The 23,751-nt window shown below is 47.1% G+C and overlaps 1 protein-coding gene across 3 annotated transcripts; it reads left to right on the top strand.

Moving 5' to 3' along the window:
• Positions 1 to 339: 339 nt before the first annotated feature.
• CFAP300 (cilia and flagella associated protein 300) lies at positions 340 to 23,541 on the top strand. 3 transcript variants are annotated; one of them, XM_045895190.2, is made up of 7 exons: positions 346 to 550; positions 954 to 1,035; positions 7,333 to 7,408; positions 12,600 to 12,766; positions 16,031 to 16,203; positions 21,347 to 21,413; positions 22,871 to 23,541. In XM_045895190.2, the coding sequence occupies exons 1-7, from the start codon at positions 441 to 443 to the stop codon at positions 22,997 to 22,999; spliced, it is 804 nt and encodes a 267-aa protein (XP_045751146.1). In that variant the 5' UTR covers positions 346 to 440; the 3' UTR covers positions 23,000 to 23,541. The 3 variants fall into 3 exon arrangements, with proteins under 3 accessions (XP_064433608.1, XP_045751146.1, XP_045751148.1); XM_045895192.3 differs by lacking the exon at positions 21,347 to 21,413 and having other exon boundaries at positions 348 to 550; XM_064577538.1 differs by lacking the exons at positions 16,031 to 16,203; positions 21,347 to 21,413 and having other exon boundaries at positions 340 to 550.
• Positions 23,542 to 23,751: the final 210 nt, after the last annotated feature.

The raw sequence follows: 23,751 nt of genomic DNA, 5'->3' as shown, positions 1-23,751 counted from the left end.
CCCGCCCCCGCCGCGAGCCTGGGCTCCTGGCCCCCAGAAACAGCCTCACCCAGCCCCTGCTGCGAGCCCTCGGACTCCGCGTGGCCCCGCCCCCTCCGAGGCCCCGCTCTCGCGGGAGCCCGGCCTCCTCAGCGTGGCCCCTCCCCCGCCTCACCCAGCCCCGCCCCGCCCCCGCCACGATCCCGGCCTCCTCCATGTGGCCCCGCCCCGCCGCGAGCCTGGCCTCCTGCGCCGGAGCCTCCCGTGGCCCCGCCCCAACCCCACCCCCGCTGCAAGTCTGGACTTCTTGCCCTCAGCCACCGCCTCGCCCCGCCCCCGCCGCGCGCCTGACTTCCTCTCCCAGAGGATCCGCGTGGCCCCGCCCCCTGCCGCAGCGGGCGGACGCCTGGTCTCCGCGTCTCCATGGGAACGGGCCCCACTTCCGCTGAGCTAGGCGGGCGATGGCGGCCGGGGAGCCGGGGGATTTGGGCGGCTACTACTTCAGATTCCTGCCTCAGAAAACCTTCCAGTGTCTGAGCACCCCGGAGACCACCAGCCGGCTCCGCCAGTGGTGAGAGGCCGAGGGCAGGGCGGAACGAGCCCTCCTGCGCCCGGCGGTGGGGCGGCGGCGGCGTGAGCCCGAACTGCGCGCAGGCCCGCCTCCATGGGGCTGGAGGGAAGGGGAGGGTGCCGGGAGCGCGCCCCGCCGGCCGCCGCCGCCGGCCCTCCCCGCGCGGCCCTGTCTCCCCGCCCGGCTCCCTCCCCGCGCTGACGCCGCCCCTACCCCGCCCCTCCATCCCCGCGCTGACCCCGCCCTGATCCCTCCGCTCCCGCTCTGCCCCTGCCCGGCCGCGCGCTGGCCCCGCCCCCTCCGCCCGCGCTGGCCCCGCCCCGCGCTGACCTCCGCCCCCGCGCTGGCCCCGCCCCGATGCCCCGCCCGCCCCGCCCCGCGCTGACCGCCCCCTCCCTCGCAGGTCCATGCTGGGGAGAGTTGCGGCGCAGGCGTTCGGCTTCGACCAGACGTTCCAGGCGTACCGCAAGGACGACTTCGTCATGGTTGGTGTGAGGGTGGGTGGGGCGCGCCGGGCGGCCGGGCCCCGCTGGAGAACGGGGCGCTCACCGCGGGGGTACTCCCCGCCCCCCGGGCTGGCCGGTGGAGGTGACCGCGTGGGGAAGGGGAGGTGCCCGACTGGGCGCGCTCGGGGGCCGTCGTTAGACCCCCACGCGCACGGGAAAGGGTGCTCTGTCCGCGGTGCGCGGGGGGCTGCGGGGGCTGCAGGTGCGCAGGGGGCTGCGGGGGCTGCGGGGTGTTCGGGAGGCTGCGGGGTGCGCGGGGGGGCTGCGGGGGCTGCAGGTGCGCAGGGGGCTGCGGGGGCTGCGGGGGGCTGCGGGGTGTTCGGGAGACTGCGGGGTGCGCGGGGGGGCTGCGGGGTGTGCGGGGGCTGCGGGGTGTGCGAGGGGCTGCGGGGTGTGCGGGGGGCTGCGGGGTGCGCGGGGGGGCTGCGGGGGCTGCAGGTGCGCAGGGGGCTGCGGGGTGTGCGGGGGGCTGCGGGGTGCGCGGGGGGGCTGCGGGGTGTGCGGGGGCTGCGGGGTGTGCGGGGGGCTGCGGGGGTGCGCGGGGGGGCTGCGGGGGCTGCAGGTGCGCAGGGGGCTGCGGGGTGTGCGGGGGGCTGCGGGGTGCGCGGGGGCTGTGGGGTGCTCGGGGGGCTGCAGGTGCACAGGGGGCTGCGGGGTGCGCGGGGGCTGTGGGGTGCTCGGGGGGCTGCGGGTGTGCACACAGCAGCGCACCGACAGCACGTCGTCTCCCGCACAGGGGTGCGCGTGGGGAGGAGGGGGGCCTGCAGTCCGCGGCGGCCGGCTGAGGGCCGCAGAGCGAGCAGGAGCAGCTCGTCCGGCAGGTGTGGGATCCAGCTGTCATTGGGGGCCGTCCTCCTCCCGCCCGCTGCCCTCAGGGGCAGCTGCTCCCTGCAGCTCTGCTCTTTGTGCAGCATGGGCCACAGGAGCAGGGACCACCCTGCCCAAGTGCAACCTCTTTCCAAATAAGTATAACCTTTTGTTCCAGCAAGGACAGAACTGGGGGGGGGGGGGTCACGGGCACTTCTCAACCCTTGATAGAGGGTTAGGTGGCCAAATGTCTTTCCCTTTCCTGAAGATAGGATTATAATAGTAATATAACACAATGCCATTACTACATGACATTTCTTGAATTATCATGGTTAGATGTTTCATTCATACCAGCGTTGGCTTTCAAATTGATAGTTTTTTAATTAGGATTTTGAGCGGTGAGTTAAAGTGCTACAGAATTGTTCACATAAATCATCTATTCAGTAAATATTTGTTGAATACTTACTATTTCCCTGTTGGAGGATGTTGAAAAGATGAAGAGACCTGATCCCAGCTTGCAAGGCACAGAAGCTAGAAATGTAAAAACCTCTCTACATGGGGCGCCTGGGTGGCTCAGTCATTAAGCGTCTGCCTTCAGCTCAGGTCATGATCCCGGGGTCCTGGGATCGAGCCCCGCATTGGGCTCCCTGCTCTGCGGGAAGCCTGCTTCTCCCTCTCCCACTCCCCCTGCTTGTGTTCCCTCTCTCGCTGTGTCTCTGTCAAATAAATAAATAAAATCTTTAAAAAAAATCTCTCTACAACACAATAAAATAATTGCTACAATGGAGGATACAAGGTGCCTCCGGCACAGAAACATCACCTAATGGAGGGGCATTGGTGTCAGGAAAAATTTCCTGGAGGGCATAAAATTAATTTGGGTTTTTCAACAGAATTCTTCAACAGATTCAAGATTTATCCATAAAGCACAACAGATTTTCATAATACCGGGCCATTTTTTTCTAAATTTTCCTAAATTTCAAGATCTTCATGTTTATATTCCCATATTTCAGTTCAAAGAAGTATACTTATAAAATCATAATTTTTACTCACGTAACTGATTTGGAGGCCAGAAAGCCTAATGGCTCAGACTGCAGCCCAGCGGGGGATCCACTCTGAAGCTAATGAATCCTCGGGACTCCTTGCTGGCCAAGCTCCTTACTTGCAGAGGCCCTTCTAAGGAACTCTGAGGGATCTAGCTGTATGTTCCCATAGTCATGTGTTTTTGAACATTTTCTAAGATAGACATCTTTGTATTCTGAGAGTTCCTAAAATTGTATAAGCTTAGAGCCGTAGGAAACCTGGATCCTCCCCTGATTTGGTCTCCAGCTGTCTGTTCAAATTCCGCCACCACTGAGCTCTGTGACACTGGGCACGTCACTTCACCACCTCCTCAGCTTCCGTTTACTGTTTTGCAAAATGATCACAGTGCTTGGCATGTAAGAAGTATTTTTGAATATGAAAATAGTGCTGAGTATCTGATGGATTATTAAGAAGATTAAAGGAAATTGGGGCACCTGGCTGGCTCAGTCGGTAGAACGTGCGACTCTTGGCATCAGGTCTGTGAGTTCAAGCCCCATGCTGGGTGTAGAGATGACTTAAAAATCAAATCTTAAAAAAAAAAAAAAAAAAGATTAAAGGAAATATAATAGCAAAATGCTTGGCTCATAATAAGTAATGTTATTGTTATTAATGTTTGTATACTACTTTACAACGCATTTTTCTCTTTTTTTTAAGATTTTATTTATTTGAGAGGGAGGGAGAGTGCGCAAGCACGAGCAGGGGGAGCAGCAGAGGCAGAGGGAGAAGCAGACTCCCTGCTGCGCAGGGAGCCCCACAGACTCCATCCCAGGACCCTGGGATCCTGACCTGAGCTGAAGGCAGACACTTCACCGACTAAGCCCCCCAGGCACCCCCAAAGTTTCTCTATAGTGTGTGCCAGACTGAGCTTTCAGTACATCTTAGACGTTTGTCACTAACCTTTACAACAATATGGTAAATTTGGTGGTTTGACCCCCATTTCATAGCTTAGGAAATGGAGGCTCAAAATGGTTAAATAATTTGTGCAAGAACACCCAGCAAATGATAAGACCCAGGGGCCTTTGACACAAACTTCCGTGTCATTTCCACTACAAACACTCACAACTGAACAAACGGTATTGTTTAAAACTAGAATTCCAGATTTAAAATTTTCCCTTTCAATTTTAAAAACAAATTATGTCCCAAAGTTCATTTGTGAAGGAGTAAATAGATGGAAGGAAGGAAGGAATCATTCCCTCTGCAAGCATTTCCATAGTCTCTAGGTCCGTATGGATGAACAAGACACAGTGAAAGGGAAAGGGTCCAGAGCTGGGGCTGCAGAGCGAGAAGTCAGGTGAAACAGGCCGTGTATACAAACCACCGTGGTGACACAAAAGAGAAAGCAATCTTTGTTTTGTCTGGTTTTTGGCTGAGGTGCTCAGAGGAGGGTTTACAAAAGACCAGCTCCTTGAGATTGGCCCTGAAAGATAGGAAGGAGTTTGTTAAGTGGACAATGTGGGGGATAATATGAGATGGGTGGGAGGGTATTTTAGACCTCTGTGCCCTGCAGAGGAGTTTGGGCTTTATCCAGCTAATGAGGAGGTGCTGAGAGGTTTTCCGGGAGCCAGCAACATTGACAGTACTGCGGTCACCTTGGCAGAAGTGTGGAGGGTAAATTGTTGGGACTGAGTCTGGCGGCAGTGAGGCCGGGCTGGCAACTTGTCCTGTAGACAGTAGAGGACCCTCTGAATTACGACAGCAGCTCCGGGATGGCCTGAAGAGGTGCTTCGGAGAAAGGCAGTACTCAAGGACTGATAGGATACTGAGGGTAAGGCCAACGGGGGACGCGTAGGGTGAGCAAGTTTCTGATGGAGTTGACCGGAGTGGTAGATGATGCTGTTAAAGCCACAGAAAATGCAAAAGAATAAACAAGTAAAATGAGTTTAGCTTCAGGCATTCTAAACTTGAAGTGCATCCAAGTGACAGTATCCTGGATTGTTGAATCTAAGATCTTGCTTTGAGTCTCAAGAGAGAGCTCTGGGCTCGGTATGCGGTGTGGGCATCCTCCCCATTGGGACGAAGGATAAGGAGGGGACTCTTCCACGTAAAGTGCAGCGAAGCAAGTTACAGAGCTTTCTCAAGGTCTGCAGCACACTTCTGCTCACACGTCATGGCCTCATGCCACGGGACTAGGAGGGCAGACTTTGAGCTGAGCACGTTGCTGTCCCAAATAAGACTGGATTCCTTAAGGACGAAGAGAACAGATACTGGATCAGAAACCAGCAATCTGCCGGATAGATGATAGAGTCAGATATCTACTTGTATTTCGTATGCATGGCGTATAATAGACATACATTGAAAATTCTATGTTATATAAAAGAATATATTAATTTAGAAATACTTTTCCCACTCTCACATTTTACGAAACTAGTTTATTCTGATCTTTACATGTACTTTGACATCAGTGTCTTTGTTATCAGTATGACCTGTTTGTGAATCATCCACTATATTTCCAGAGCACATCAGCTTCCCTAAAGTCGAGATAGTCCCTTCTAATGCCTCCCTGGAAATTCTGTAACAAATCCAAAACCATTTGCATATATTAGGGCAGGGCTTTTGGGTGTTTTTGTTTTTGTTTTATTCTTTTGGTGTATTATTAACCCCAACAACATAACAGCTATCATGTTGCTTTATTTGAGGGGCCTTTTGAAGACTTACTTCCATTGCTCCGGGTCAATTCACTTCAGGTCACTTAGACTACTTCCATTTATAGTGGCCTGTAAAATTCAATTATAAGTTGATACTAAAAATTCCCCCCCCGGAATAATTACTAAATCTGAATTAGATTTCCCTTTTCCTGATTTTTGCAGAAGACATCTAAGAAGCATTCGAAACCAGTATTAATTGAGGTTAATTCCAGCTTATGTTTCTTTTCAAATGTATATTATACAAATTAAGATAATAGCACAAACACTCTTTAGTTTGAAAGACTTTATAAAGTTATAAGGCGACTTGCTTTTTTTTCCGAGGAGTGGTTTTAGGGAAAAGTTACTTTTCCGTATTTGGGTGTGTATGATACCTGTTTACCTTGATCCCTCCACCACTAGGACGGCAAAAGGCCATGCAAAGAGGAACTTCTGCCTTGCATAACGTCAGCATTCACAGATACTTGCTGATTTTATTACTCTTCACCCTGCACACCTGGTCCTCTTCACTGTTCCCTTTCTCATTAAATAGCATTCACTCTGCCTGGAAATGACATTCATGCAAAAATCCCAGGGGTCATGTGTGGTTCCTCCTCCTCTCTTTGTCCCCTCCTCCTGTAGAATCACTGAATCCATTCCCTTCTCTACCTCCCTGCTTGCTGTCCTCTTGACTCATGTGAGCGACGGATCTTTCTGGATTTCAGCGGTACCTTCCTTCCGCACCATTCTCTTAATAGCCCTCCAATTCACGCTCCCTACTGCTGCCAAAGTGTACTGTGAAAAACAGGACTAATCACATCTTTCCTTGCTTAAATCTCTGTAGTATCTTCCTACTGCCCTTAGATCAAAATACTCATCCGTCTAAATCAGCATTAGATCAAGATCGTAGTTTAAAAACCAGCAAACAAAGATTCCTGAAAGTTTAGCAGTCAGGCTATCCTGACTTGGTTCCAGCATGACACTAAAAAAGACTCTTTTTTAAGGTGGAGAAATTAGCAAGTTTAAAGTCTGTGAGAAAGGAGGGGACATCCCACTCAAGGAAAGTAAAGAGGCTCAGTGTGTCCAGAGTCAGAAGCAGCCATGGTCTGATGAGGTTAGAAGGTCAAACCTGTCACTTTTCTATGTGGCCTTTGGGTAGAATTGAGTTGCTGATGACTTTTAGATTGAGCTGTAGTTCAGGGGAGTGGGAGTGGCGATTACTAAAACAATTACTTGGGTAAACGACTGAAGATTGAAGAAAATCAAAGTTTCCAAATATATAACCTCCTGCTTTTCACTGGAAGTCGTTATTTCTATTTATTAAGTCCCAAAGGTATCCGTACTCGGACATACGGTGTTGTTCATACTTGAAGGTAACAACTTGAAGTTAACAAAAACTTCATCTCTTTATAAAACATGTATTAGACATTTTACCCACTTAAAATTGTCCTCCTTCCCCAATTTGACTTAAATGAGATTCTGTTATAGTTACTTTAGAAGTTAATTCTTGGGGCACCTGGGTGGCTCAGTCGTTAAGCGTCTGCCTTCGGCTCAGGTCATGATCCCAGGGTCCTGGGATCGAGCCCCGCATCAGGCTCCCTGCTCAGCGGGCAGCCTGCTTCTCCCTCTCCCACTCCCCCTGCTTGTGTTCCCTCTCTCACTGTGTCTCTCTGTCAAATAAATAAACTCTTTAAAAAAAAAAAAAGTTAATTCTTACTATTGTTTATAATAAAGTATCTAACTGGTTCCCCTCAAATTTGTATTTTAGGCTTTCTTCAAAGACCCAAATGTTATTCCCAATTTGAAGTTACTTTCAGATTCTTCTGGACAGTGGACCACATTAGGTAAATAAAACTGACTGTCATCTTTTCAGATGCCCGTTTTATTATTGTGACAAAATTTTGCTCAGGCATTTTCACTATTCACATCCACACTGTGAGTACTGCCTGGCTGGTTGGATCACATCAGGGTCTCCTGGGAGCCCCTGCTCCTGTCCTGGCTTGGTGCCCGAGAGCCCTCATCCTCTCTTTTCTTTCATTGGGGAAGTATGTCTTGTATCCCTTCCATGGACTCCGCTAGATGTAGGGAGCAGCGAGGGGAACTGCAGAAACTGGCTGATGGGCAAGAGGAGAGCATCGCGGAAGATTCCACTGATGGGAGGGTGCCACGGCCCAGCCAGGGGGTACGGGGCAGCCGCCACGGAGCATTCCTAAAGTAATACATAAAGCCACGAAAGAGAGTCTTAAATTCTCACAAAGAGAACCTTATATACATCATAATTTCATAGTACCATGAAACATAGCTAGAAGTTTTAAAGATCACCCAGGGGCTCCTGGGCGGCTCAAGTCGGTTGAGTGTCCAACTCTAGATTTCGGCTCAGGTCATGATCTCGGGGTCCAGGGATCAAGCCCCGCGTCATCGACATCATCAAATTACCCAAACAATTAATAACACTCAAATCTCTTAAATAACTCTCAGGTCAAGGAATAAACCAGAGTTAATAGAAAAGGCTATTTTGAAAACAAAAACATGAACATGATATTTCAAATTTTAGATTGAGGTGTTTTAACAATAGAACACATCATTTTTCCTTTTAGGAAAATCTGGTTAGGAACGTGGATTTGTGCTCAAGAAAAATATAAGTAGATTTTAAATGAGATGGGGTGGTTTTGGTAAATTTGTACATTGCGTGTTCATGGAATTCTAGTAGTCTTACACAGAAATTACTTGCTTAAGGTATTAGTCAAGAACAAGATTACAAACAGTTCATGATGTTAGAATCAGTAGGTTACATTTTATTGCTTTAGGCTAAAGGCCACTGCAAAATTTATAAAGCAAAATCTGGTACAGTGTGATCTTAAGAGTACTTACAAAGTTAAACTATCTGAGCAAATGTACTCACTGGTTCAAAATCTGCAAGAGGAAGTCATCAGAGGCACATATCAGTGTTTATAAAACATGTTTGTAGTAACTTCAGTCAATTCCTTTACAAAAATAAGGTTCATTAAAAAAAGTCAACCTCCCCCTGTATTGGTAGACACTTCACAAAACAGTAAAACAGTACTGAGTTTTGTCCTGATGTTTAGAAAAGGCATTGCAGACAGAGGTTCTGAAATTCCACGTGCACCTGACAGATTCCGTTAGGAGTCCTCTGACACGTTGGCAGCAGACCTAGCGCTCTGATTCTGAGACCGAAGTCTCCAGTGGTTTGTGAGGGTCTCCCACTAGCTCGTTTTTATCTCCTTTGCCATCTTTTCTTTCTCTGAATTATCAACTGTCTTCCCGCTTTTTCTTCTTCGGGCCTTTATAAGCAAAATAAACAGCTTTCAAACATGAGAGAGCAGACATTGTTTTAGCAGGTGAGCCGTTTTGAAGAGTACGATGGGCATCTCCGTCCCTGCCGGCTCCAGCACCTAGCCTGCCACTGTTGGGCCGCTGCGTCCCTCCACCGGTGGCCACGGCCACGGCCCTCTGCACACGGACACGCCGCGCCCTTTGCGGGCTGACACATGACGGACGTGTCCTCTGTGCTCAGCTAAGGGGCATTATAGTCATTAGCTCCTTTGATTCCCAAAACAGCTCCAAGAGGTGTTCTTATCTATCCCGATTTCACAGATGAAGAGTCAGATTGATGAGCCAAGTAATGGGCACCACTTTACTGCTGGCCGGGCTCAACAGGGCTGAGATTTCAAGACCCGGACCTCTCCACTACCCGCCTCTGCCATTTCAGCATTGAAACGAGCACTGTCAGAAAAACAAAAAATAAATAGGAAACCCCCGTGTATTTTAATGGTAGTACCAAGGGGGAAAAATAAGTTCTTAACTTCATATGTGATCCTAGCCGTGCAGTATACCTTGTACATGCTGGAGACGTAAGTTTACCGTATTTCTGCATAACAGTTAGCATGTGCTATGGACTGAATTATGTCCCCCCAAAATTCTTGTGTTGAAACTTTAACCCCCAATGTTAGAGTGTTTGGAGGTGAGGCCTTTGGGAGATAATTAGGTTTAGATGACATCGTGAGGGGCCCTCAGGACAGGATTAGTGCCCTTAGAACAAGAGAGAGAGAGAGAGCAGAGCTCCCAGCCATGTGCGAGTCAGGAAGAGTGCCTTCACCAGGAACCAAAACAGCCGGCCCCGCGGTCTCGGACTTCCCAGCCTGCAGAACTGTGAGAAATCCATGTCTGTTGTTTAAACCAGCCAGACTCTGGTGTTTTGTGATAGCAACCTAAGTAGACTACTGCAGATTGCCGGGAGAGGGGGAAGTGGCTTCGAAACTATGCGATGGGTATCGGTGGGGAGAGTTTTGAGTGCATCCCAGCCCAGATATATGGGTGGGAAGCTTGATTCTAGTGAGGTCCCATACAGAAATGAGGACCTTGTTAGCAGAAACTGGAGGAAAGACAGTCCATAAAATGGCAGAGACCTCGGCTGAATGATGATGTAGTGCTTTGCGGAAGGTAGAATTTGCAAGGGATAAAATTGTATGTTTAGCTGAGAGATCTCTAAGCCAAGTATTGCAGGAGCCGCCGGGTTCTTCCTGGGTGTTTATAATTAAGTAAGAAAGGAAAGAGATGGATTGAAGAAGGAATTGTTAAGGAGGAACCAGAGCTTGAAGATTTGGAATATTCTCAGCCTTTTCATATTGTAAAAACAAAACAACAACAACAAAAAAACGAGAAAGATTCATCTGAAGAGAACAAATGTGGCTGAGCAACCGTGTGATACAGAGAGAAGGCACGTAACTCAGGCTTGCCCAGCCACTTCAACAGAAACCCAGGACTGAGGTGGGATTGTGCCCGGAAAGACCCTGCCAGTTTGAACTACAGGGAACGGATCGCAGATCCTACAGGACCAGACCAGAGAGCCATTCGGCTGCAGACACGGCCGTTCTTCAGGAGCAGAGAAAGGCTGAAAGGCAACTCGGGTCCTCAGGGCCACACCTCAGTTTCAGGAATACACGGAGGGGGAGCATCTTAAAGGCTGGGCCACCATCCCCAGCAGGTCGGGAAGGCAGAGCACTGAACCAAAGAGGAGTATTCTTGAGGCTTAAAATCTCATGAAATTTCCCTTGCCAGGTTTCAGGCTTGCTTAGGACCATCACCCTTTTTTTTTTTCTGCTTCCCCCTTTTGGAATGGAAATGTCTGTTCCTTGTCTCCCCAGTGTATTTTGGAAACATGTAACTTGTCTGGTTTACCAGGTTCATAGCCAGAGAGGAATTTTGCCCCAGGACGAACTGAACCTCCAGTCTCACCCATATCTGATTGAGGTGATATGTAGGTGAGACTTTGGACTCTAGACTTTAGGGTTGATGCTAGAATGAGGTAAGACTTTGGGGGCTGTTAGGATAAAATAAGTGCATTTTGCATGTAAAAAGGACATGAATTGGGTGGGGGGCAGAGGCAGAATGCTTTGGACTGAATTGTATCCCTTCAAAATTCATTTGGTGAAGCCATGACCCCACCCAAAGCCCCCATCTCAAAATACCATTACATTTGGGGGTTAGCACTTCAATATATTAATTTTGGAGGGACATAATTTAGTCCATAGCAAATGCTCTTTCTATGCCTCCTATTAAGTGGTTTGAATTTAATTACCTTTTCCTCACCATCCAAACCCTCCTACCACTCGCCGCATGGGAGCTAGGGTAGATTTATGAACGTGGCATGTTGCGCAATGTCAGCCCGCCTCCGGGGGCCACCAGCCCATCTCTGAAGACTGTGTGGATCTATGCTGCTCCTGCTCAGACACAGTTCCCGTCTCCAGACACCCCTCGTGCCTCACACAAGCCCAGCTCAGGAGCAGAACGAGGGCAGCAGGTCCTAGCCGGACTCCGGGTGGACAGCCAGGAGGAGGAAGTGCAAATAATCGCCAGTGTTACTCCTCAAGCTCGAGCTCCTCCTCACGTCAGAGATGAAGCAGATGTGTCAGGAGAGGGAGGACCAAGGGCTCCCCCACCTGGGTGTGCTATTCTAGGGAGAATCTGCAAAGAACACCACCCCTTCCTTATAGCTGAGAGCACGCGCGCGCGTGTGTGTGTGTGTGTGCACATAAAAGAGAAATTGATCCATCAAGGCAGTAGTAAAAATACTCATTTTAATCTTTGTGTCTTTCTGTAATTTAGAAGTGCTTCTACTAATGGAAACTCCGTTCCTACAGGACGCATTCAGGAAATTGGTTTGGGGTGCCGGAAGGTGTGGAGGGTTAGAACTGCAGCTACAAGAGGAGAATAGACCAAACACCGTGGTTACAGATTTCTCTAATTCCAGACTTGTGATAACTTGATTAGGGCCTGTTTGCAAGCTTACCTTGACCTGGAAAAGCTATTTTTCATAATAGACGCTGTAAATGAGATCACAAGGGAGAAATTTTTAAATGGAGAGAAAAATTTTCAAGACATCCTCAGGACTTTAGAAATACCCATTACTTACATTAATTAAAGTTTTTGTAATACGAATTATAAGGCATGGAACGTAATACAAATCCAAAATCGTTTCACAAACTGGTTCCTATGCTTTTATAGGGCACTTCTGACATACGGATTAAAACTGACGGGGCACCTGGGTGGCTCACTTGGTTAAGCGACTGCCTTCGGCTCAGGTCATGATCCTGGAGTCCCGGGATTGAGTCCCGCATCGGGCTCCCTGCTCGGCGGGGAGTCTGCTTCTCCCTCTGACCCTCATGATCTCTCTATCTCATTCTCTCTCTCAAATAAATGAATAAAATCTTTAAAAAAAAAAAAACTGATGTAAGAACACCTGCACAAAACACGTATCTCATTTTCAGGCATTTCCTAATTTACATATCCCTCATCTTCGCCTGAAAGTGTGAAATTTTGTTTCAGACTTTTAATGATTAATAAAAATAAACTGCAAAATAATAACAATAAAATCCCTACACTGATGTGTCTTTTAAATATATCAAGATATGTGTCTTACTTGGTTACTAGAATCTCTGTATGGTGATATTTATTTTGGGAATAATTGAGAATAGTAAGTTAATTTTTATATCTCTGTAAAATAATTTTTTTCAGGAACTGAAGTGAAAAAAATTGAAGCTATAAATGTTCCTTGTACACAGCTTTCAATGTCATTTTTTAACCGGTTGCATGATGAAGATATTGTACGAGACAATGGACATATTGTTAAATGCTTAGATTCTTTTTGTGATCCCTTTCCTATTTCTGATGAGTTACGAAAAGTAAGTACAGATTTTTAAAATTTCACTAATAGAATTTTATTTTGGGAAATGCTTAATGTCAAAAACTTTTGCCTGCCTAAAATACATAAAATACCTCTTATCAGTGAATAATGATCAGCAATAGTCATTACATTGGTAGATTTTTTCTTGGATGGGACTTTTACTCTCAACTTAGTTATTCGTGTATTTCAGTTTCCAGCCAGACGCTCCGCGCAGCGTGCGGGACGGCCCCCACAATGCAGTTATCTGGCCCAGAATGGCAGCGCTGCTGGACTAGAGAAATCCCCACCTGCTCAGCTGATGGCGGTTTTTCTTCAATATGGGGCTCCTAACATAGCCAGTGAATATATAAAAACATCCCTGTAGTAAAAATCTTTTCATCTCACTGCTGAGATCAAAAAAGCAATTGGATTAACTCATTTTTGTTCTAGCGAGAGGTATATGAACTTGAACCAGAAGACAGATTATTTACCTAATTCCTGAGTTATTATTTATAAGATAATAAATTTAGACAAATTACTCAATATTTAGAGCCCCAAGATCTTATCTGCACAACATAGAGATTAAAATGCCTATGGGGGGGGGGGTAGGCAGGGCGCCTGGGTGGCTCAGTTGGTTAAGCGTCTGACTCTTGGTTTCAGCTCAGGTCGTCATCTCAGGGTTGTGAGATCAAGCCCTGCATCGGGCTCCACACTCAATGCAGAGTCTGCTTGGGATTCTCTCTCCCTCTCCCTCTGCCTCTCCCCCACCCCATAAATAAACCTTTTAAAAAATGCCCATTTGGGGTACCTGACTGGCTCAGTAAGAAGAGCCTGCAACTCTTGATCTCAGGGTCATGAGTTTGAGCTCCACATTGGGTATAGAGGTTACTTAAATAAATAAAAAACAAAAAAATAATGCCCATTCTATCTTCTTTCTGAAATTGTTGAGATAATGAGTTGAGAAAGCATTTAAATGCACTTTTTAAAAATACGAAATGTTGAAATGTATTATTATTATCATTGTTTTAATTATGAAGAAAGACTATTTACAAAGTGGTTAAAAATTAGGGCCTTTATTAATAAAGATTTTATTGGTTTATTTGAGAGAGAGAGAGCACAAGCCAGGGAAGGAGGATCAGAGGGAGAGGGAGAAGCAGGCTCCCCGCCGAGCAGGGATCATGACCTGCAGGTTAACTGGCTGAGCCACCCAGGCACAGGGCTTTGGTATCAAATAGACATAGGTTCAAATCCAGGCTCTGCCACTTAATAACTGTGATACTTGACCTCTCTCTTCATCTGTAAAGTAGGGATGATGTAAGAATTGTGTAGCTCAATGCCTGGTGCTTAGTAAGGTTCCAGGAATATGAATGACTACTGATTACTAACATTATTCTACCCTAAGAGAGAGGGAAGTCGAAGTCTAATTTCTTGCAAATCCAGATGGGCATGAACTAGGGAAGTCACCACTCGAGCGTTCTGCACACACAGTTCTGTCTGTCGGGGACCAGGGGGCATCCAGCCAGTGTGTGCGTTCATCTACACTAGGAGAACACCTAGGAGAACTCTTAGTTGAAGAAGAAAATAAAATTAAGTCATCGAGAACAACTAAACACACAACTGGAGAGACTGTATTGAGTTACTCCGTAGTGAAGTATAATCTATAACAGACGATAATGCAAGTGCTACAGAGTGAGAATCTGACAGTAATTTCTACTCTTCCTTACCAAGGGTGGGAAATTCACCTTTAAGAAGCGTCTCTGGTCTAGTCTGGCTCCCCTTCCTTTGGGCACTGCTGACATCGCTCATGTCTCTGTCACGGCCCTCTCTGCTCACACACGCACCCCCTGGTCGCGAGGCCCTTGGCCCTGGCCCCAGGGAGCTCGTCATCGCTGGGACGGAGAGCCTGGGCAGCCGACGTCCCGGGAGGCCAGCGTGCTCTCCCTGCTCTGCAGATCTGTCTTCGTTACTTCCGTGAGCAGCACTTGTGTTCAGGACGCGCTGGGCTCTGTGTCCCTGCGTGCTGCCTCCCGGCCTTGCTCTTGGGTTCTTTGCCACTCTGCATAAGGGGGAAGGATTTAACTTGGTCGCTCTCTGGCTGAAGAAAATGAATGGAAGCCGTCCAGCGTTAGCCTGAGCAGCACCGACTGTGTCCGGTACGGGCGGACCGTGACCTCCTTCCTGACTGCCGCGCACAGTCTGACTCCTGCAGCGTCCGGACCTGCTCTCAGAGGGCCCGGCCGCCGCCCAGCTGTGTGCACGCCGGGAGACGGAGAGCCACACGGACTGTTCTCACCTTTATTCCCCAAATACTTGCATTCCTGTAAGCTTTACATTGCACGGCCTAATCAGTTCAGTAGCGAGAGTGCTCACGTAGGAACGTGTTAATTCATCATTCCTGAGAGCTTTAGTATTGAGCCAGGTCTTTAGGTAGCTGCAAACTCACATTATTTCCTCCCCCCGGGCAGTGGGGCGGGGGGGCGAGCACGGGGCAGGTGGTGCATCCAGGGGACACGCACTGGGACAACACCACAGAGTTGATTGTTTTTTTTAAATGCCTCTTGTCTGGTGACCTTGTGGTGAATACTCATTTGAGATAGGGGTGTAGACAATTCAATAAAAGAAACATGTTATAGCATACACTCATCCCCTTGTTCATAGCTGCCATGATCAACAAACTAGTTAGTTGTGTGTAACGCCCCACAGTATGAGAAAATCGCCCGCGTCAGACCCAGTCCCACTCTTTTCTGAAGGAGCTGGTTGGGTCTCCAGAGAGCAAGAGCCAGTGTAGACTGGTGGTATGTAGGAAGAAGGGGCCTGGAGTCCACGACAGAGTGAGCGGGGCGGGGAGGCCATGCACACACTCAGGGCGGATTAGGACGCCCCACTGGGGTGGCCTCTGGATTGAAGCGAAGGCGGTAGGCCTTAAGGATGGAGAGGTTTCTCCATTTATTTACTGCTCCTTGTTTGCCCACAAGATTTCCGGTGACTCCACGCTAAGATTGCAGTAGCTCAAGGACTAAAGATAGAAACTAGTACAAAGGTGCAGAGAGGAAGAAGAGAAGGCTTAGATTTAGGTTTATCCCTTCCACTGAACCTCAGTATCTCGTGAGAAACTGGAGGGAAAATGAGAGCCAGTCTCACAGATCACTCCTTCCAGTTGTCCAGGACGGGTTCTTAAAATAGATCCTAGATTATATGTAAATAAATAAATTGAAACTTTTGAAAACAAAAATTAGAACCTCAACTCATGTTACATTAAGATGAATTTTATCATTGTCCGTAGATGTTGCTCGTGGAAGACTCAGAAAAGTATGAGGTATTCAGCCAACCTGATAGAGAAGAGTTTCTGTTCTGTCTTTTCAAACATCTTTGCCTCGGTGGAGCCCTTTGTCAGTATGAAGATGTGCTTCACCCATATTTGGAAACCACGAAGCTTCTCTACAAAGATCTAGTGAGGTAATGTGGCCAGACCATGGCAGGGACGTCTCTGGCTCCTGGAGCGTGCTGTGCGTGTATGCAGGACTGTATGCATCTGCTGTGGTCCTGTTAGCCCCCCAAGTGTGAGCACGGCGGCCCGGCCCCTTCTCACAGCCGCCCCAGCCTCCCAGGCCAGGGCGCTCAGAGCGCGGCCTCCAGGGCCCCCGTCCCTACTTCCCCGGAGACGGGCCGCGGGCCCGCTCCACAGTGCCTTCCCCCAGGCCTGTGCGCGAGGTCCCTGGGCAGGTGTGAATTTGCTGGACTAACAGTAAAGTATCACCTTTGTTTAAGGAGGTGGAAGAATTTTCATCTGGGCGTAATCTTTACCTTTCCAAATTAATCCCAAATCCCAGTTTGTTTTAGGGATTCCACTAGGGTTTTTTTTTTGTTTTTTTTTTTCTTTTTGAAGGTTAGATTGGGATAAAAACTTCATAAATCATTTGTTTATACTTTCACTGGGTTTTCAGTGATGCAGATACTGGTTCACCTTTACAGGCTAAAGCAATGGGAACGGGGAGAGCAAAGGGTCCCAGGGTTTAGTTACAAAATTGTACTTTAATAGGAAAACAGAATTAGCTTCTCTTTGGACTCTTGATTGTTGCTTATACTCACTTCAGTTCTCATTTCTGCTCTGTGTGCCTACCGCTGCCCAACAAAATACATGATTTAGTTATCTTATTCGTTGTTTCAACACGGTTTTAAAAACAAAGAAAATTTAATTTAATGCCTCTGATTTTTGTGAAAAATTGTGTCAATACACAAAGATGGTGGAAAGAGCTTTGTTAGAAACAGACTCCAGAAAAACATACACATACTTTCCAAATATTCTGTCCTTATCATTTGCAGCTCATGAAAACTTTGGAGCTTGCTTCTGGAACAGCCTGGAGTGTCCCCTGGGTGTGGCTCGTCCCGCGCGTGCGTGCGAGCGCACGCACACACGCCTGCGCACACGCACGCACACACATGCACGCACACAGATGTGCACACAGGCTCGCACTCATGCACTCACACACACACACGTGCACACACAATCTCGCATGCACACAGGCTCGCACACGCGCCGCTGCCTCCGCAGGGTGCTCTGCTTCCCTGGCCACATGAACCTGAGGAATTCCTCACCACCCTGTGCCCTGGAGGAGGGGATTCTGCTGGAGGTGTTTGAAATAGAAATAACTTCAGAACCTAAACCTTGAGGAACTGACACTTTTCCCAGCGTCCCTTCCCTAGATTCTCACCCGTGACTCCTACACTCCTTGGGTGCTAAGAAAAAATACAGCTCTGGGGGTGACAGCCACTCGTAAAATGAGGAGTCAAAGCACAGGGCATCTTAAGGAAAGAATAGGAATTGTGTCCACAGAATCACTTTATCAGGCAACTGGCAGGTGTTAATTTTGTGCACAGAGCCAGGCTCCAGAGAGACGACAAGAGGGGCATCAGACAGTCCTTGACATTAAGGAGGTTACAAGAAACTAACATATCCTAAAGGTATTGTTTAAAATCTTTTATAAGTAAAAATTTTATGAAATCAAATGTTCAATTTTGTATAGGCAAATGTTTGCAGCTCTTGGTACTGTAATAAATGCCCCAGAAGTTCAAAAGGGGAGATTGTCAGGGTGGCTGTGAGCAGTTAGGGAAGTCTTGATGGGATGGGGTCCCCAAGGCCCGTGGACAGAAGAGCAGTCTGTCCCCCGCAAGGGGAGACGCGTCACAAGTCAAACTTACAGAGTCAACTCTTACTTGAGAACCACTAAATATTTCTCTTGATGATCCAAGTTTAAGCATGCTTATGAATTTCGTTGCTGAATGAGGAGATGTGGAATTGTCTTCCCAACGCAACTTTGGTAGAAAATTAAGATTGGAATAAATATTTGCTTAAGATGGCATTAAGTGGGGGCGCCTGGGTGGCTCAGTCGTTAAGCGTCTGCCTTCGGCTCAGGTCATGATCCCGGGGTCCTGGGATGGAGCCCCGCATCGGGCTCCCTGCTCCGCGGGGAGCCTGCTTCTCCCTCTCCCACTCCCCCTGCTTGAGTTCCCTCTCTCGTTCTCTCTCTCTGTCAAATAAATAAATAAAATCTTTAAAAAAAAAAAAAAGATGGCGTTAAGTGTCAACAAGGCAGTTGAGTGGATTAAGTGATCCCAGTCCCTTCAGAGCTCTGTTGGTTTGCTTATCACTTGCTCTGCCTGTGGCCTTTCTAACTTGAGTCATGTTGGTTCGGGTCAGATGCGATCTGATTTGGTCAAAGTGAGGATATAGGGTGGATCGATACAGCTCTTATCGAGGGATGTGGGAACTCCGAGTGTTGTCAGTAGTTTTTCAGAATCCTGAGCCACATGTCCAAACAAGTCATTTGGGCAAGCCGAATTAACCAAGAAGGATATCGTTTTCTCCTGTTCCTTCCCTTGAATTTTGGGTGTTTCCACAGTTTTTAGACAATCATCTGCTATCTTTCTAACTGTACGCGGGGTAGCTGCTTGCATGACCTCACCCGCCCCTGCGGAGAAGCGTCCTCAGCAGGCCCCTCCGGAAAAGCCCGACGCGTTTGTCTGTGGTGCTGCGTGCACACCGCAGAGCTGGGTGTTCGCGGTCTCTGGCTCACACAGAAGGGTAAAAACATTCTTAAGATGTTGTTTCCCTCATCCGTTATTACGAGTCCTGTAAAATAACACTCTAAATGTTCTGGAAAATGCCTTCTTTTCAAGGATTATGGTCTTTCAAATAATGTGGTATTTCAGAACCATTTCATTAGAGAGTAGATGACCAGTTGTTTGGTTACATTTCAGAAATGTTGATGCAGAAATAATTGCGTAGTTACTAATGGTGCCTTTGTCTTTTCTGCTTCCAATATTAAACACATGCTCTTGTCAGAGTTTTTGGAGAGGTTTTCCAAACTGCATATCTGCCCCAGATGTGAAATTTTATGATTTTAGCTGAGAGGCTTAGATTATGGCTTCAGACGCTAATCAAGCAGTGGATTCTTATTTCTTAAAATGAGCAGAGTTACCTAGAATGGTCCGTGAAACTTGCTTGGAGTCAATATGGGATCGAGCCTCAGAAATCAGCACAGGGGATTTTAAGAAACTGTTCATGATTTTACTTCTCAACCAGTAGTCTGATCACACTTTTAAAAAGAACTCTACGGAAATTAGGTTCTCACACTTGAAAGCCTCAGTTATCTGGAGTGAGCGGTGAGCGCCACGGTCTGACGCGGGTCTGCTGTTAGTAGTTAGTGTAGCCTAGAGCTCGAGCCAGTTCCCCCACCCTGTCTTTCCTCTTCTAGTTGGCTAGGAGATACCGGACAGGCGACACTCTACTTGATCTACGAAAAATAAGAAATTATCTGAGAGCTACTTTAAAGTAAGAGTAACACAGGATCAGAGGTAATAAAATGGGGTCATATGGTTTATTTCTAGTAGGAACCAACTTCTAATAACTTTCAATGGTAGTTCCTTTTTTGTAAGTAACACGCTTACAGTGCATGTTGGTATCTTTGAGTTATTGTTAAATACTGAATTTTCTTCTGAGTTTATTTGATAAGCACAAACTTTTATAAGGGTTTGTTTGGGGTCTTTTGGTAATTTTTTTAACTGGGCTTATTTACATACAGTAAAGTGAACAAATCCTAGTGTATCTATAGCGTAGTGAATTTTTATATGTCTGGACCCCTATAACCACCTCCAGATCAGGACTTCAAATCAGTTATGACCGTAGGCAGGTTTGTGTTTTGATCAGGGTGTCATATAAGTGTGTACTGTGTATGTGTTTTATATGTAATGGTTACAGTCATCCCTTGCATAAGCACAGAATTTTAAGTGTAGTCTTCAGTTTTTAAGCAGCACACGTTAAGCATTTGAGAAATAAAATGACCTTGGGGCACCTGGGTGGCTCAGTTGGTTGAGTGTTGAACTCTCAGTCTCCACTCCGGTCTTGCTCTCAGGATCGTCAGTTTAAGCCCCATGTGAGGCTCTGCGCTGGGCGTGGAGCCTAATTAAAAGAAAGTGACCTCAATCCATGTCGTAGAAATATACAGAAAGTAATTTAATTCCATGATTTCTGGGTTTAGATTTGAGTGGAACGTTTTAAAGATAAAAACTGCCTAAGGACTTTGAACCCTGAAACGACTTAGGTCTGGCCACCAGTAGGGGCACAAGCTCACCTACACTCACGCACACTCGCGCTCAGCACGCTCCCCTTCCTCTCCTCTTCTCTCCCTCCCCGTTACTCTTCACACGTAGGGAAGGAGAAGCAGTACTTGGGCCTGTAAAGTGAAGAAGACGGACATCTTCCGTTAAATGTCAGCTACACGCATCCCACCTGTGGAGTGCCTTGGAGCTGTGTGTTGGCGAGCGCGGGGAAGGAACCCGACTCTGCTCCCAGAAATACCACCCGTAGTCTGAGTGTCTCAAATATCTTGCTTAACTTCTCTGGTTCTGTTGTCTGTAAACTCGGTAAAATAGTGCCAGCCAAGCTCCCTGACTGTGTGGTCTTCAGACGGGGTCCAGGATACAAGGGCGTCTGGCAGATTGTAAAGCATTACAAAGATCAAGTGTCTCAGTCTCTCTCTGCGGCTCAACCCCTGTGTCCCAGCGCACCCAACCCGCTACACAGGTCACAGGCAGTCTTCTGTGGGGGGAGTGACTGAGAGAAAACGAGTGTCATGTGACAGAATTTAACAATCCATAATTTAATAAACAGTTTCCTTAGGCCTTCTCCCACTCGGTTCTCAGACAATGCCTGTGTTGCGTGGGAGAAAACTGATGTCCAGGAAGGCTGATGTTGCCCGAAGGGCAGTGCTCACTCAGGGGCCGAACTGGCCTGTGAGCTGAGTTGGTTGAAGCCCGTAGTTCACATGCTTGTACCTGCTGTCTACACTCCGGTCTGTCTACACGCCAGCCCGACTCTTACCAGCTACTCTTTTTCCAGTAATTGTCTCATCAGAGCACAAAGCCTCTGACCGCCCAGGTCCATGTTCTGCCGTTCGGCTGGGTGACCAGTCTAGGTGGACATGATCTATTTCTGTTATATATGAACAAGAACGCCTGAGTAGTAAAGGGGATCAGTATTTTAAATGTATTATGCCAATGCTTGCTGTATTTAAAATGTGTCCCTTTCCCCCTATTTTAGTGTTCGAAAGAATCCTCAGACCAAGAAAATACAAATTACTTCTTCCGTCTTTAAAGTCACAGCATATGTAAGTGCGGAGGGGGATTCACAACCGATCAGTTTAATCCCTTGTTATTCAGAGGGCTGTTACAACTCAGTGAGCAACCAGTTCAAGGTTATGGCTAGGAGAAAAGACGATGGTATTTAGTTCTTTGCTAAAAGTAAAAGTTGATAAGGTATGGCTTTATTCGGAGAGTCACCCGAACTTCTCCCCCTCCTTTCTGTTGCCCGTGTCTAATAATAGTTCTCACGTATTTAAGACCTGAATCTGTGACTCAGATGGAGTAGGACACGGTTCTCTAGTCTGCCAAGCCATAACGTATACGGCAAACAAGTAAGAACACCATAAATGGCTTTACATCACAGAATAAGTTGCTTGAATTCTAGGGTCATACAAAGATTATCTGCACATTTGAGGCAATTTCTAAGTATCTTTATTCAATCACTTAACAAATATTACTGAACATCTGTTGTGTATCAGCTACTGTGTGGGGCTAGGGCACTTTCTGCTGACAAACCAGAGAAACCTACCTCGTAATAGGTAAGGGCCACATTCTAAAAGGAAGCAAAGATAGAAGAAAATTGCAAAATAACAATTTTTGCAATAGTAGCACTTTAAAAACACTTTTTCAAAAGATAAGCATTCCTTTTGGACTGTAAGTTCCTTAAGGTCAGGAATTACGTGGGTTTGTACAGTTGACTGTGCTGTCACAAGATACTTTAAAATATCCGTTAGGGGCGCCCGGGGGGCTCGGTCGTCGGGCGTCTGCCTTCGGCTCGGGTCATGGTCCCGGGGTCCCGGGATCGAGCCCCACGTCGAGCTCCCTGCTCTGTGGGGAGCCTGCTTCTCCCTCTCCCTCTCCCCCTGCTTCTCCCTCTCCCACTCCCCCTGCTTGTGTTCCCTCTCTCACTGTATCTCTCACTGTCCAATAAATAAAATCTTTAAAAAAAAAAAAAAGTGATCACAGGGACGCCTGGGTGGCTCAGTTGGTTAAGCGTCTGCCTTCGGCTCAGCTCATGATCCTGGAGTCCCTGGATCGAGTCCCGCATCGGGCTCCCTGCTCGGCGGGGAGTCTGCTTCTCCTCCCTCTGACCCTCCTCCCTCTCCTGCTCTCTGTCTCTCATTCTCTCTCTTTCAAATAAATAAATAAAGGGCGCCTGGGTGGCTCAGTCGTTAAGCGTCTGCCTTCGGCTCAGGTCATGATCCCAGGGTCCTGGGATCAAGCCCCGCATCGGGCTCCCTGCTCCGCGGGAAGCCTGCTTCTCCCTCTCCCACTCCCTGCTTGTGTTCCTGCTCTCGCTGTCTCTCTCTGTCAAATAAATAAATAAAATCTTTAAAAAAAAAAAAAGAAAGAAAAAGAAAATATCCGTTAATTACCAATTTACTGTCAAAGATTTGATGTATGTTTCATGACATTTTAACAGAAAACATGTAATAGTTACATATGTTGTTGATGATCTATAATGTAGCTCTTTCTCTTTCAGGATGGCGCTGGTGTGTGTTACCCTTCAACAGAGAGTCACGAACAGACATTTTCTTACTTCATTGTGGATCCGATCAAGCGTCATGTTCATGTTTTATACCACTCTTACGGTGTGGGGGAAATGTCTTAACAGGTTCTTTCCGGTTATCTATTTTGATACTGTTTTATTTACCAATTTTTAATTTTAATGCCAAGTTATAGGTAAACATTTACTTTGCAAGTCAATTCAAGTAAAATATAGAGAAACTGCTTGGAGCAGAAGGAGACAAGTACCAAGATGCCTTTCTTTAAATGTATCTGGAATAGTAACGTGAGGACCAAATTCCATCCCAAACACAATCTACACCAGAACAGTCTTGGAATTTTTGCAGAAAGTTACAAAGAACTAAAAATCTAGTTCATATTTGTTGCATTAAGATTTAAGTAAGCCCTCGATTTTCCATGTGTTTTATTTTAGAAGCTAATTAATTCTGGGTTGAAATTGTGGCAGAAAACTGAACATCACTCTATTGATCATTAATATGAACTGTTCGCTTTTCAAATTTGAGTTTCATTTCATTACATTTCTTCATTGCATAAAGATTTACGTCTCTAGGGCTGCAAAGTGCGTCACAATTCCTTTGCTTCATTTGTTCCACTTAAAATCCTCAATAAAACAGTAATGTTCTGAAAGTAATCGTAAACTCTTTTATCACATAATAAATTAAAACTGCGGTTGTCCGCTAGCTAAGAGACATGCACAGAGAGAGTTGTCCTGATGGTATTAGGTTGGCAGACAGGTAGAGAGCAGGTGCCTTACGTTACATGCTCCTGCGTCCTCATTACGTTCGTAGAATGGATGTGTGACTTAAAATCTTGAGTGGAAAAAATGACTGGGGGTGT

This window comes from Mirounga angustirostris, unplaced genomic scaffold, assembly GCF_029215605.1.
Source record: "Mirounga angustirostris isolate CCGP_5_RB_7025 unplaced genomic scaffold, mMirAng1.0.hap1 SCAF_13, whole genome shotgun sequence".
NCBI classification, from domain to species: Eukaryota; Metazoa; Chordata; class Mammalia; order Carnivora; family Phocidae; genus Mirounga; species Mirounga angustirostris.
This window is presented reverse-complemented; position numbering and strand designations above follow the sequence as displayed.